We start from the raw sequence: 12,909 nt of genomic DNA on the forward strand, positions 1-12,909 counted from the left end.
CACTCTGTTATGTTTTTCATTTCCCAGCCCTTTTGTTCATCCACTTATGTCATGGGTGGGACTAATCAATCTGCACTCTGATGTGCTTCAGAACTCTTTGCATCAGCTTTTAGAATTATTTTGTTAAGTAGCTTAGACCTTAACAAGATGATGAATCTTGTTCTGTTTTAGGTACACTACAGTGACAGACAAAACGGCAAAGAATGCATTACCTGTTTGACACTGTCTCCTGTGCAGATGACTTTCCATGGTACTGGAAGCTCTACTGAAGCCAGCCATGACCAGGTATAAATAGACTTAACTGAACTCTTATTTATTTTTGCTATTAACCTCTGCATGTTCTGCTTAAGATAGCATATAGGTATCTAAAATTGTTCTTTTAGGCATTTTCATTCCTTGGGTTTCATTCCTTGGTATGTATGCCTTGGTTTTAATTAAAAATATAAAAAGAACATGTTATTCAGAGATGAGGCAATTGCGATGCATCAGTTTTTCATTCCTCACAATGCATAATGAAAAGGCAAAACTAATTTTCTTTCATTTCTTGAGCATTCTGCTCGTACTTTTACACTAAAATATGAAGGCCTATTCATATTTTTATACATAGCGATGGGTGTCTCAGACCTAATAATTTAAAAGAGGGATGAATAATGTGTGGCCCTTATAGCACTTACAAATTGCATGCAGACTCGATGTATTCCCTAAAAACTGTGCATGTTATTTTCAAAACAAAATAGGTCAGGTGTTCAGATGTTACTTTACACCCATCCCCCATCTCTAGGCACAGTGAGATCAGGAGCATCCCCTGTGGTTTGTCCCCAGCACCTGATAATTATATATGCTTCCTCCAACATGCAAGTTACATTTTTAGCTGTCATGGAAACAGCTGTTGATAGACATGTCATCCATTAATATATCTAATAGTTTCGAACACCATCTAAACTCATGACCATCTCCACATCCTGTTGTAATTAATTCCCTAAGTTGTTTATTACTTATTGCCCTTTTGTCAGCCCTGAATCTACTTCTGATTTGGTAAGATTCTGCAAGTTTTAATATTATGAAAATAATTCTAGCTACTCTAGCTACATCATTAATAATGGTATAAATCTCTTTCATGTCTCCAATTAGTCTACCTTATTTTTTCTTTTTAAACTTTTATTTAAAAAAATAATTAATGTCCACATATTACAAAAACTGAATAAGCTAACAAAATGAAATCCAAAAGCATCCACATGCTACAACAAATTGATGGTGTAAAATCATCCAAAAGCACACAAATGTACTATGACCCAAATCTAAGTGATTCCAAACATAATCCAAGAAAAGAAAAACACATAAATAAAACAAAACCCAAGACAATTGATTAAGTTAAATAAACACCTAAGTGTTACAGTTATATTACAAGAAATATCAGTTTAAGAAATATAAACGTAAAAGTCAGGGGAAGAAAAAAGCTAAAGGCTAAGGATCTATATAATCAAAGGTATATTTTGATTTAAACACTTATCTAAAAAGAAATCCAGTTTTCATATAATACCTTGTAGATTTGTAAAGCCTTTCCATCTTGATTCCTTATCATATGTGTTAGTTTTACCATATGCTGTATACCCCACGCCTTCTTCAGCCACTCAGTAATCTTTGGTTCTTCCATTTTTCCCCATTTTCTAGCTATTTCTATTCTGGCACCAGTTGATTTTTTTTTTTCTGAGTGAAACCCCCACTGCTTTAGTCTTTCCTCATAAGAAAGATGATTCAATGCCTAGTCGTTTTGGTTGTTCTTTTCTAGCTCTATAATTTCCTTTTTGATATGTAGTGACCAGCACTATACACAGTATTTTAAATGTAGCTACTGCAACAAAGATTTATATAAATGCATTATGATTCTTGATGTCTTATTTTCAGTTCCTTACCTGTTCATTCCTAATATTTAATTTGCCTTTTTTACACACACTTGAGACGTAATTTTCAGATCTCATTATACATAAAGTACGCCTGCATGATGTTTATTTACATTTTAATTCTTTTTTTAAAAAAATTGAACAGTTTCTTACAAATCATAAGATTTTCCCATATTCAGAATGGTAACCACATCATATTGAACATGGCTTTAATAATACTAAAGTAAATACAGCAAATGTTTCAAAGTCATAATTAACCCATTAGAAAATTTATCAGTTACACTTTTGACTGTCAGATTGTAAAATAAAACTTTGACAAATCTCACCTTTCACCATGCAAAATTTGGCCTTCAATCATAGTGTTTCTGTTAGGATTGCCACCTACTAAGGTTTTACATATGCCAAGTAGATTATGGTCTGTTAGTCTGATTGGATTGTCTGCCATGTTCCTGGTACTCTTATATAGAAATCATAATACATCAATTGTCTCCTTATTCTTTGTCTTCTGTTTCATATTAAGTTATTTTCTCTGTTACTTCATGTATAGGAAATATATGACAGAGCATTTGCTTTCCTCTGGCAACAGCTGGAGCTGTCTCTGGCACACAGCATACAAAAGCCATCAGTTTACATAGAATTTAATATTTCTTCCACCCAAGTAAGTTATTAATTACATCCCAAATGCCATTAGAACGTAAACCAAAGGGTAGCTAGACTATGAAGCAGATAGAGTTCCGACCACTCTGTGCCTCTTTCCTCACTAATCTTATTGCTTAGGTAAGCACAATGCATGACAAACACATTTACTGCTCTACCCCGGTTGCCAACAGCCACTGATGTGAGGTGAGGGCAGGGAATTACACAGCGCAATGACTTCATATTGTTATGTACATGATACAGGGAAGAAGGGGAAGAGACACTGAATGGTGGCAACTCCATGTCTCTCATAAATCAGGTTAAGTGCAAAGAGTGTCACCACAGTGAGTCTTTATATGAGGATTTTTAAAAAATGTAGTGGACCTATTTCCTAAACATTATATTGGATCTGTTTATTACTAAATATTCATATATTTTATGTTATTCAAAATGGGCAAAGAATGCTTAATTCTGATTTATACCTGCTTTTTGTTGCTTTGCACTGGAGACCATGCAAGGTGTATCACGCTGCAGAAACAAGTAAAATTGGCCACTAAGGGCACAATCCTATCAAGATAGGTGGCCGCCTCCAAACTTGGAGGCAACCGCCTATCCAAAGCAGGGCAGGAGAAACGGAGGGGAATGTTCCCTTCATGCTTCTCCTGCCCTGCATTTTTGGCTAGACAGCCAATTGCGGGAGCGATCTGTCCAGCTGCGGGGAGCTGAGAGGGGAAGGAGGCTGCTGTACGACACATCGGATGTGTCGTATAGTCAGTTCCGCCCTCCCTGCCCTGGAACGCCCCCAGCCACATCCCTTTTCGGCCGTTCTGCACTCCTCTTGCGAGCGTGGAGGATGGGGCTGTTCCGTGCTGTTCCAAGGCAGCGCAGAAGTGGGAGGAGGTCGGTTCTCTAGAAACCAACCTTGGAGCGTGAGTTCCCAGGTCGGTTCCTGGAAAACAACATATCCTATGGCTCTGTAGCCGCTGTCTAGCCATAGGATTGCTCCCTCTGATCACAAATTCCCAATTTTTTTCTTACCCAGAGGGTTAGCTGAGGTCTGTTTTCAAAACCCATTTCATCCGTAGCTTTGCTAACAAGGCTAGACCTAGGTCCATGTGATTTGGAGAAGCCACCTTGTTCTGTCCTTGGATTAGCTCTGCTTAATGCATGATAACTTCCTAATGTTCTTGTAGTAACTACATCAGTGCATTATATACTGCTAGCCAGTGTAACCTAGGTTGACTGTCTGCCATTTCAGTGGAGCATTTTGCAGTACAAAAGCTAGAGATGAGATATGAGTATCTTGTGAGGAATGCCTATCATCTGAAAAAATAATTTTAAGAAATCATTAGAAAGACCAGTTGTTTTAGAAGGGCTTTGTAAGAGAAACTTTCCTGTAAGAAAATTTGACTGTAGTGTTGTTGTTATTGTTGTTGTTTTGATGAGTAATCTTATGAAGCAGAGCTCTACCCTGGGAGTTCATAGGATGAGATGCAGCCACCCAGAGTCACTGGAACTAGATATATTAGCCTTCAGTACTGTTGCATGTGAGCCTGCCCCCCCCCCAACTCCTGAACCAGTGTGTGGCAAAGTTCTCCTGTGTAAGGGCCATTGCCCCATAGGGTAGGGAGGGGCAGAGTATTCTTCACCTTCCTCACAAGGTACCCTAGTCCTATGTGGTATTTTGCCCCACAGAAGCCACAGGGACTGATACAAATTTTTTCTGGGCGAACGTCATAATAGGTGGGAATATAATGCTCAATAGCAATAGATGCAGTAGTGCAACACTAGGAAAATTCAACGTGATGTGAAACACCTCTTTAAAAGCAGGCACCAGTGATTCTAGTACACATAATTTGAGAAATGGTGTCAAGATTTCTGGACCCTATTGAAAGTGTTGGTATTAAGGCCTTTAACGGCTCGGGCCCAGATTACCTGAAGGACTGCATGTCTCCATGTATCCCTGACCAAATTTTAAAATCAGCTGAGGATGGCCCACTAAACATGCCCGCACATGCTGAGATGAGGCAAGTGGCTTCCAAGGTGGCTGCTTCTTGGAGGTAGTGTCCCACTTATGGAATTCCTTCCCCAGAGAGGTCCATTTGTTATTATTTTTACTATTGTTGAGATGCCAGATGAAGGCTTTTTTATTCTTTAAAGTAATTGGGGGGGGGGGCGTGCTTGTAGGTGCTATGTGTTTGTGTTGCATTTATGTATATGTTAATTTATAAGCCACTCTGGGAATTTTGGTGAATGGAAGGGTGGGGGATATAAACCTAAATCGATAATAATAAAAGACAATGTCTGCCTGTCCATCCATTAGTTAGCACCATAGTGCTAAGCCCTGAAACCTAGACCTCTGAAACTTGCCTTTCATACCAAGGTGACCCTTGAGGTGTGCACCTTATGGGTATTTTGTTTTTAAAATGCATTAATTTTAACTAAATGTGTCTGTGGTTGAAGTTTGCAGTATCATCTTCAGCCACTGCAGACAGACTTCCTTAACCAGCACATCACTTTGCAGACCATACAGTTTGAAACTAAAGGAGATTAGTAGGCCAAGGGGCAGAGTTATGCACCTGCCCCTTCCCCCCTGCTATGAGGCAGCCCCCCCTCCGGGTTATGGAGTGGGCATACCCCTCCTTTGGGACCTCTCTAGGGGTGCACCATGACAGGGATAATACCTGGGGAGGCCAGCAGGCATGGCTCCATTCTGACAGGGCAGGCACAGTTGTCAGGGTTGGGCCCAGGTTCACTGAGATTTCTGAGGATTCCGATTCTGAATCAGAGCTAGAACAGCTAGATCAGAGAATGGGGGAGGAACCTCCCCCAGAGTCCCCAGGCATTGGGAGGGAAGCTCCCAAGGTCTTGACAAACAGATGGCCCAGGCCAAGTTGCTGCCTCTCCCGCCCAAGTTTCCAAGGAGGAGGAAGAGGGGTGCGACTTGAGAGATGCCAGAGTGCGTTGCAAGTAGAAGCAGGCGGAGTTAGGGATGGGGCTAAGTTGCTCTGCCAGGATAGCCATTCTTAGAAACCACTGTAGAAGGGAGCCGCCCTAAGGGAGGGGTGTCACTGCGAGGCAGGTTTGACTGTGTCCACAGGCAAACTGTTGGCAACTTCAGTACCTTGCAGATTGTCTTCCCAAATAGAGATCTTAAAATATTCGTTTAGAGCCTGGGGTAGTTTGAGAGCTTCCTTGAATCTGCATTGTGGAAAGGCTTGCTTTTAGCCTAATAAGCTGCAATAGCTTGAACTATTAGTCTCTGTTTTGTTGATTGCAAAGGGGGAGGACAATCAAACATTACAACAGTGTGACCACCTCTGACAACTGTATTAGTTTGCTTAAAGCCTTTTCTGTATCAAACGAAGGGCTATTTCAACCCATGTGAAGCTGGGTCCATTCGCTAGTAAGAAATAAGAATGTCAGCTTGAAAAAAGTAGAAGAAAGTAATCCAAGAATCAGACAGTTTATTCATTCCTGCTTTTTGAAGGGCTGGAGAAATAATCAGAAAATAGCCTTGCATTGATTCAGAAAGTGAGATGCTTTGACACTCTTCCTTTCTTCTAGGAAACTGAACCAAAATATTTAGAAAAGAACTCATGCCTTCTCAGCATAGGGAATATAGGAACAGAGGAAAATAGAATAATAACGGTGGGGAGGGGACAGAAAGGTTTAGCACTCAAAAAGTTGATAGATATGTTTCAGTAATCTGATTTTTAAGAAGTGGATAATCAAACAGAGTCCAAAAACAGCATCATTCTAAATGTTCTAATAAACTCCCCCTAGATAAGTAAATGTTCTAATAAACTGCCTGTGGAATGCTGGGAGTCCTACAAGGTTGTAGGACTTTTTCCTGTCTAAACATGCATAGGATTGCGCACTTAGTGATTGCTCTTTTCCCCCAGTAGCATACCCAGGTCTTCTTCAGATACATCTGTTTCTTTTACTCTTCTGCTAGGAAGAACTTGGTAATTAAAAAAGAGAGAGAGAGAGAGAGAGAGAGAGAGAGAGAATATCTTTTCTATCCCATGTGCTACTTTGTGCATCTAATTTCCCTACCATTAAAACACACCCCTTCCTATGGGGTATATTCCTTTACTACCAACACACACTTCTCCAATACATGCACACTGCCACATGCAGGAAACGAACTGGGTCATCTCCTCAGTTTCCTGACAAATACTATTCTGTTTTACGTGGGTGGTCCACCTTGGTCAAAGCTTAAATATTTTCAGTGATATGAAGTATCAGTTTTACTTCCACTGTGCTTGCAGTGTACTGCTCACAGCAAGTGTTCCTATGTCTACCAGATTTGAACTCTGCTTCTATCAGATCTGGTCTCTGTGAGTTTGACCGGTTTTTCTCTTGCTCAGTGAAGTTGCTCAATATTAGAACTAATTATATAAATAGTATATAAATCCGTTCCACCCACAGAAACATTTGCAGCATTTCCTTGATAATTTTGCATTCACAACAGTAGTTTGAACGTTTGCCACATAATAAACAATTATTAACTTGCCAAGAGCCTATTTGTCATTCAGGGTTTTTTTTTCATTTGTCATGGCCCACATCATGGGCTTACCCTGGATAAACAAGATTGCACAGCTCATGGATTATAGAATCATTTTGCCTATACTAAATCCATTTCAGATGATGTAGACAAAATTCAGAGCTATTTTTTTTTTGTAACAGCTTTGCTAAAATTAAATCTCATAATTTAGTGATAATAAAACAAGTGCATCCAGATCAGGCCATAACTACAAGTGCACACACAGATACACACACACACACACCCCTGAAGAGGACTCAACCTCTATCTGGAAGCAATTTGTTCATCCTGTCAGTTACTTCCATCCTTTCCTGGGATGCTTTTTCTTTCTGCACACGTTGAAGCTAATCAGAGAACTCACCTCAAGGTAGTTTTATTGTTGGTATGTATTCAGTGATGGCCTTCATTCAGTGGCTAATTTGTAAAAAAGAGGAGCCACGCCTCAAGTCTATTCGGCTTATGAATGAAAAGGTTTTCCCCTTAGCCGAAGATGTATGAAGAACTTTGGTTACGCGATGTATATGCTAAAGAAGAGATGATGATGATATGCGCCGAAACTGTAATGGAAATGGATTCTCACTATAAAGTTCTTATTTTGGAACTGTGTAGCTGTAATGTGTTCCTTATTTCTCATATTTGGATCTAGCTACTCTTTTTTAAATACAAAACCTTTTAGGCTGCTGTCTGATTGAGACCAGTATATGTGGCTCGAGAAGTCATTGGGCTAACTATGAAACATTTGCTGTAGTAAAACTGTAGTACAGAGAAGAGTTTCCTGTGTGTGAAGCTGTCTCATAGAGCTTCCTCTCATGAACAAACTGTGTGCTGTCTTCTCTAAAAAGAAGATACAGGAAAAATTGTGATCAAATCCAATGTCTAGCTAACTACTTATTTAAGATAATTCCTAAAGGTTAAGTTATAACAAGTAAATGGAAGGAACTTCCATTTCTTTTCACTGCAGAGTTATTTCAGACATTACAAACAGGTGTGCTTCAGATATTTCTTACTTTAATTTGTGGCTTCATTTTGTAACTAGTCTGACTTAAAAAACACACACACACAATTATCTACAGATAAGTTACATATATAGTAGTACTCGTTACGTCCTGTAATTTTTATTGCCCTGCTTGGATAATAACACTTCGCATTTGTTACCTTTGCTAAAGTTAACCCCAAGTACACAAGATCATGTATCACCTGGTATCAAACAAATAGCAATGCAAGATTAGAATACAGGGATATCAGAGAAATCTGCAATGGATTCAAATGAGTTCAGATTTCTATAAATCCAACCTGCAGATTCTGCAACAGGCTAGCTTTTTCTGAGTTGCATGGATTCCACGGACTTGCGGAACAGTTTGTTATGCTTTGGGGAGATTTGCACTAATGTGCATTTGCATAAGTACACATTAGCACAATTGTCCATTGTCAGGGTGGAAACTGAGCCGATAGAACCCCAGAGCAGTTCTGATTCTGAGGAGGATCAGCAATCGGTGGGAGAGGAGCCAGCTCATCCCTCACAGGCACAGCAGCTGGCAGAGATTCCTCCTGCCGGCATTCCTGAGATAGATAGTGACCCTGACAGTGAGAAAGTGCGGGAGGGGGGCTTGCTAGACGCTCACCGCAGACGCAGGGAGCGACGCGCAGTGGAGGGCGCGGAAAGGAGGCGTAGTGCCCGTTTGGCGCGCAAGCAACAGCCATGACCTGTGGACCCAAGGGAAAGAGGGAGGATCTCTCCATAGCCCATAAGTTCAGGGTCTTCAAGTGATTCTTCTTCAAACGGGGACCAACTGCCTACCCGGAGCATAGGCTACTCTGCTGTTCATTGCTTAGTCGCTGGTGATGAGCATCTGAAAGAGTCGTTAAGTTGTAAAAGGATTAAAGCCTTGAAAAGAATCCTTTTGTCTGTGTCTTGAGTTGGCTATTAGAGTGTACTGAAAGAGGCCACTAGGGCACTCCTGACACCCATTTGCGAATAGGAATAAAATTCACATATATCCCTAAAAAAAATCTGATTCCAATGAGTAGACGGCAGAACAAAAGTCACCTGACAGTCTGTGAAACACAGATGGAATGGATTTAACAAAACCCATACATCCTTATTAGAATATTCAAGTCACCATCAGTATACATATGGAATAGTCCAAAGTTCAAGGCTTAAATCCAACATCACGTGAGTGGGCTTCCCCTTGCTCTCCTCCGCCTCTGCTGCCTCCCACATGTGTTCCACATCTGCTTGAGAGGGTCCTCCAACCTTCTGGAGCAGATTTGGTGCGTGTATGGGGGCTTCAGTGGGGAGGGGGAAAACATTCTGCCAGCAGTTTCTGGTCAGTGTTGGATATAACCCCATGGTTTTGCCACTCTTTAATCACCATGTATATAATCCAGACAATGGGGTCTCTGAATAGTTCTAGCTCTGCTCCTCAGCTGCACAAGGACGCTGATATTCCAACAGTAGTACTTATCATGAACCCCAGGCTCTATTATCATAAGTACATGGTACCGGTGAAGCTGTCCTTGAGCGGTAACAAGGGGAAAAATCCCTGAGTGATTCAGAACAGAGAAAACTCCTCTGTGTCATTCTTTCTGTGTCATGTTGACATTGAGGAAGAACTGGGATTGCAAAGGGGGAGGGTAGCCGGAGCACAATTTGTTCCACTGTTACTAATACCTGACCAGTAAAGTTGCTAGGAGATGGTTCATGCCAACATAATTTAGAGCATAATAATTTAGCCTGATGTTTAAAATTAAACTGTGGATAAAATGGTCTCACCACAGGAGAAGCAGGCAGGTGGCTTATAGCCATCTGCTCTCCATCCAGACCAAGCCCCTAACATTTTGTGCTAAACAAAGCCTTCTTAGAGTCCAGGCCCTTGCTCCCACATAACATTGTATTACCAAGTGCAGTTACCATTCATTATACCACTATCCTTCATCTTGTTTATCTTTTGGTTTGGCTGCCCAGGCCATTATGGGAGCTACCACCACCACAACAACAATAATAATACTGACAGACTGCTTGACATCTTTTCTATATACTAACAAGGAACCTCTTCCAAGAGCATATGTCCTCATTCATCATAGGCAGATAAGTGGCAAATAGGCAAGCCACAACTCACTATGTTTTTATGTGGGGTTGTGTTTTTGCTTTTTTCTGTTAGAAGTCTCCTGCATGGTGCTGCAGGCCATTTTTTGTGTGTGTGCCACCAGGAGGTGGGGGTTAAAAATAGATTACAAACTCTGGCAAAGCAAATATAAGTTGACGATAAAGTAAGCCAGAGAGAGAGAATTTGAGGAGTATATTGCTAAAAATATAAAAGCAAACCACATTTTTAAAAATATATCAGATGCAAGAAAGCAGCTTGGGAAGGTAGTATGACCATTAAATAAAGGGATTGCTAATGGAAGCTAGGGGTAGGGATAAAATGCTGGGCAGATACTTACGACTTACCTGTGAATAAGCTCTAGTGAACTCAGTGGGGCTTACCTCTGAGTAGATATGAATAGGATTACAGTGTTAATGGAGCTTCCAGATTCAGAGGCAGTGTCTCTCTGAATACAAATTCAGTAGGGGCCAACAGCAGCAGAGGGCTATTGCCTTCATGCCTTACTTGTAGGCTTCTTGGAAGCATCTGGCTGGCCATCATCGGAAACAGGATACTTGAACAAGCTTGATGGTCCTTTGGCTTGATCTAGCAGAGATCTTCATATGTACTTAACTTATTGCATATAGGGGGACTATTATTTGGAGGAAATATTTGAAAAGCTGTGCTGGATACATAGATATGTCCACGTCTGCTTTGGGTTTGCAATCCACCTCCAAAGCTATACTATGCAGCTTAGCAGATAGTTGAATCAAAGTGTTCCACCAGCTACCTATAGGACTGCACTGGCTAATATAATATAATATAAGAGTCACAAAAGCAATTTTTAAAGGTTTGAAATATTTTGAATACTTAAAATCTACCACAGTTCCTCATTGTACAATATGGAGTGAAACCAAAATCTGAAATTCCCAGAAATGTGAAGCCTTCATCATATTCATTATAACTGATCGTAATCCACCCAGAGGACGTTAGGTATTGAGCAGATTAGAAATGTACTAAATAAATGATATTGTACAAAGAACTTGTCTTGTCCATCCATATAGGAAGTAGATAACAAACCATAGCTCACTTATATGTTAGGAAATGTATGAACTGCATTTTAGGCTACCAGGTTTTTTTTATTTTATATGGAATATGTGTAAGGAGATGCTTCTGGCCTACTTTTAGAAATATGCTTTATATGGTATTTTGTCCTTTAAAACATTCCCTTAGAAATGTATGTATTTTACTCCCAACCTTTATTTTTTTTTCTGGTTTTACTTTATGGCAGTGGGCTGAATCACACATGTAAACCAGCTGCTTTTTTCTCTCCATGTGATTCTTCTTGTATGGAAACCATCTGTAGACATTTCTGTAATTGTGGCAGCTACAAAATGTGTCACTGTAATTGTGGCTACAGAGTCTCTTTCTGTACACTCCAGGCCTAGTGACATTTTCTCTATAATATGCAATCTTGAACACAGGAAAATAGTATCCAGTTTGCATTTGTGAACCAGCTCAATGACTTAGTGTGCAGACTTAAGGCACAATCATACGCATGTTTATACAGAAAAAGTCTTACAACTCCCAGCATTCCCCAGCCAGCACAGCTGGGAATTGTAGGATTTTTTTTCTGTCTAAACATTCATAGGATTGTGCCCTTAGTGTGCTTTTACCGCATTTTTTCATATTGATTAGTTTTTCCTTCTGGGGAAGATACAGTCTAGGTTAAATAAATATATACAAGTAGAAGGTGTGTAGTTCAAAAAGCTACACTTAAGCAATAGGTTAGTAGATGAGCAAATGTGGCTGCCCTGTCTTGCATAGAATTATGATATGGCTTGATAGAAAGTAATTGCCTGAAGTGATGGGGCTGGAAAGCACTGTAGAGTTTTCCTGATCTCTTCTCTCAAAGTCTCTGGTAAGGCTAACTCAAAGATGAGTCGTAACGCCTGGAAATCAACTCTAGTGTTGAATGATTGGACTGCAGACAGGACAGATTTTATATAACAGATATAGTTAAGCGGATCAGCTCTTAGGTGTTACTTTTCTGATACAGAGAAGACTATTTGCATCCCAAATGAAACACTGTATGGCTTTAGAACAAACATGCACATGCATTAAGACTTTTCTTCCCTGTAGAGTCAAAAGCTGGACTTTCAAAGTACTCCTTTATGTTTCATAACTGTGAGGATCAGTTGCCCCCATACAGCACGTCAGTGTCCCTCAGGTTATGGAAGGTCTAGCGTTCAGCCCACTGTTGTTCGTTACAAATCCAGCTTGGGCAACTTAGTCTGCACCACCTGAAGTGTGATGTTAACTCAGAGTTCTCCTACACATCTTAATACTACATCGGGGTGGAGATGCTGATTCTTGAACTTTTGGCATAGTGTAAAGCTTGGAACAAATAGAAGGAAGTTCCCATGCAGCTGTCCTAATTACTTGTGATCCGGGGGGGGGGGGGGAGATAAAGGCTACCCATTAAGTCAAGGCCATCTGATGTTCTTTGTCTTTGGTTTAAACTATCATAAATCCTAATTATTGGCCTTTGCATCACATATAAACAGTAGTTGTAAAACAGTTGTCTTGGACAGAGGCAAAAGATGTGGCAAGTTCAAAATAAATAAATAGGTATAGGGGACTCCTATGGATACTCTCTCACACCTGGGATTGAGCTCTGCACCCCACCCAATCAAGTCCACCTGGCAGCACAGTTTTCAGGGTTTGTCATTGACAG

At 40.4% G+C, this 12,909-nt stretch overlaps 1 protein-coding gene across 22 annotated transcripts in view; it reads left to right on the top strand.

Annotated features, from left to right (window-relative positions):
- The window catches only part of STAU2 (staufen double-stranded RNA binding protein 2), a 193,381-nt gene that overhangs the window by 117,675 nt on the left and 62,797 nt on the right, over nucleotides 1-12,909 (top strand). For 12 of the 22 annotated variants that reach the window (XM_084849286.1, XM_084849293.1, XM_084849282.1 and 9 more), the window contains 2 exons: nucleotides 172-285; nucleotides 2,449-2,559. In XM_084849286.1, coding sequence (XP_084705412.1) covers nucleotides 172-285; nucleotides 2,449-2,559 — 225 coding nt within the window. The remainder of the gene's footprint in view (nucleotides 1-171; nucleotides 286-2,448; nucleotides 2,560-12,909) is intronic. The other 10 variants (XM_084849295.1, XM_084849302.1, XM_084849304.1 and 7 more) reach the window with 1 other exon arrangement.

This window comes from Heloderma suspectum, chromosome 4, assembly GCF_057233095.1.
Source record: "Heloderma suspectum isolate Gila_16-S chromosome 4, 16-S_ref, whole genome shotgun sequence".
In the NCBI taxonomy this organism is placed as follows: domain Eukaryota; kingdom Metazoa; phylum Chordata; class Lepidosauria; order Squamata; family Helodermatidae; genus Heloderma; species Heloderma suspectum.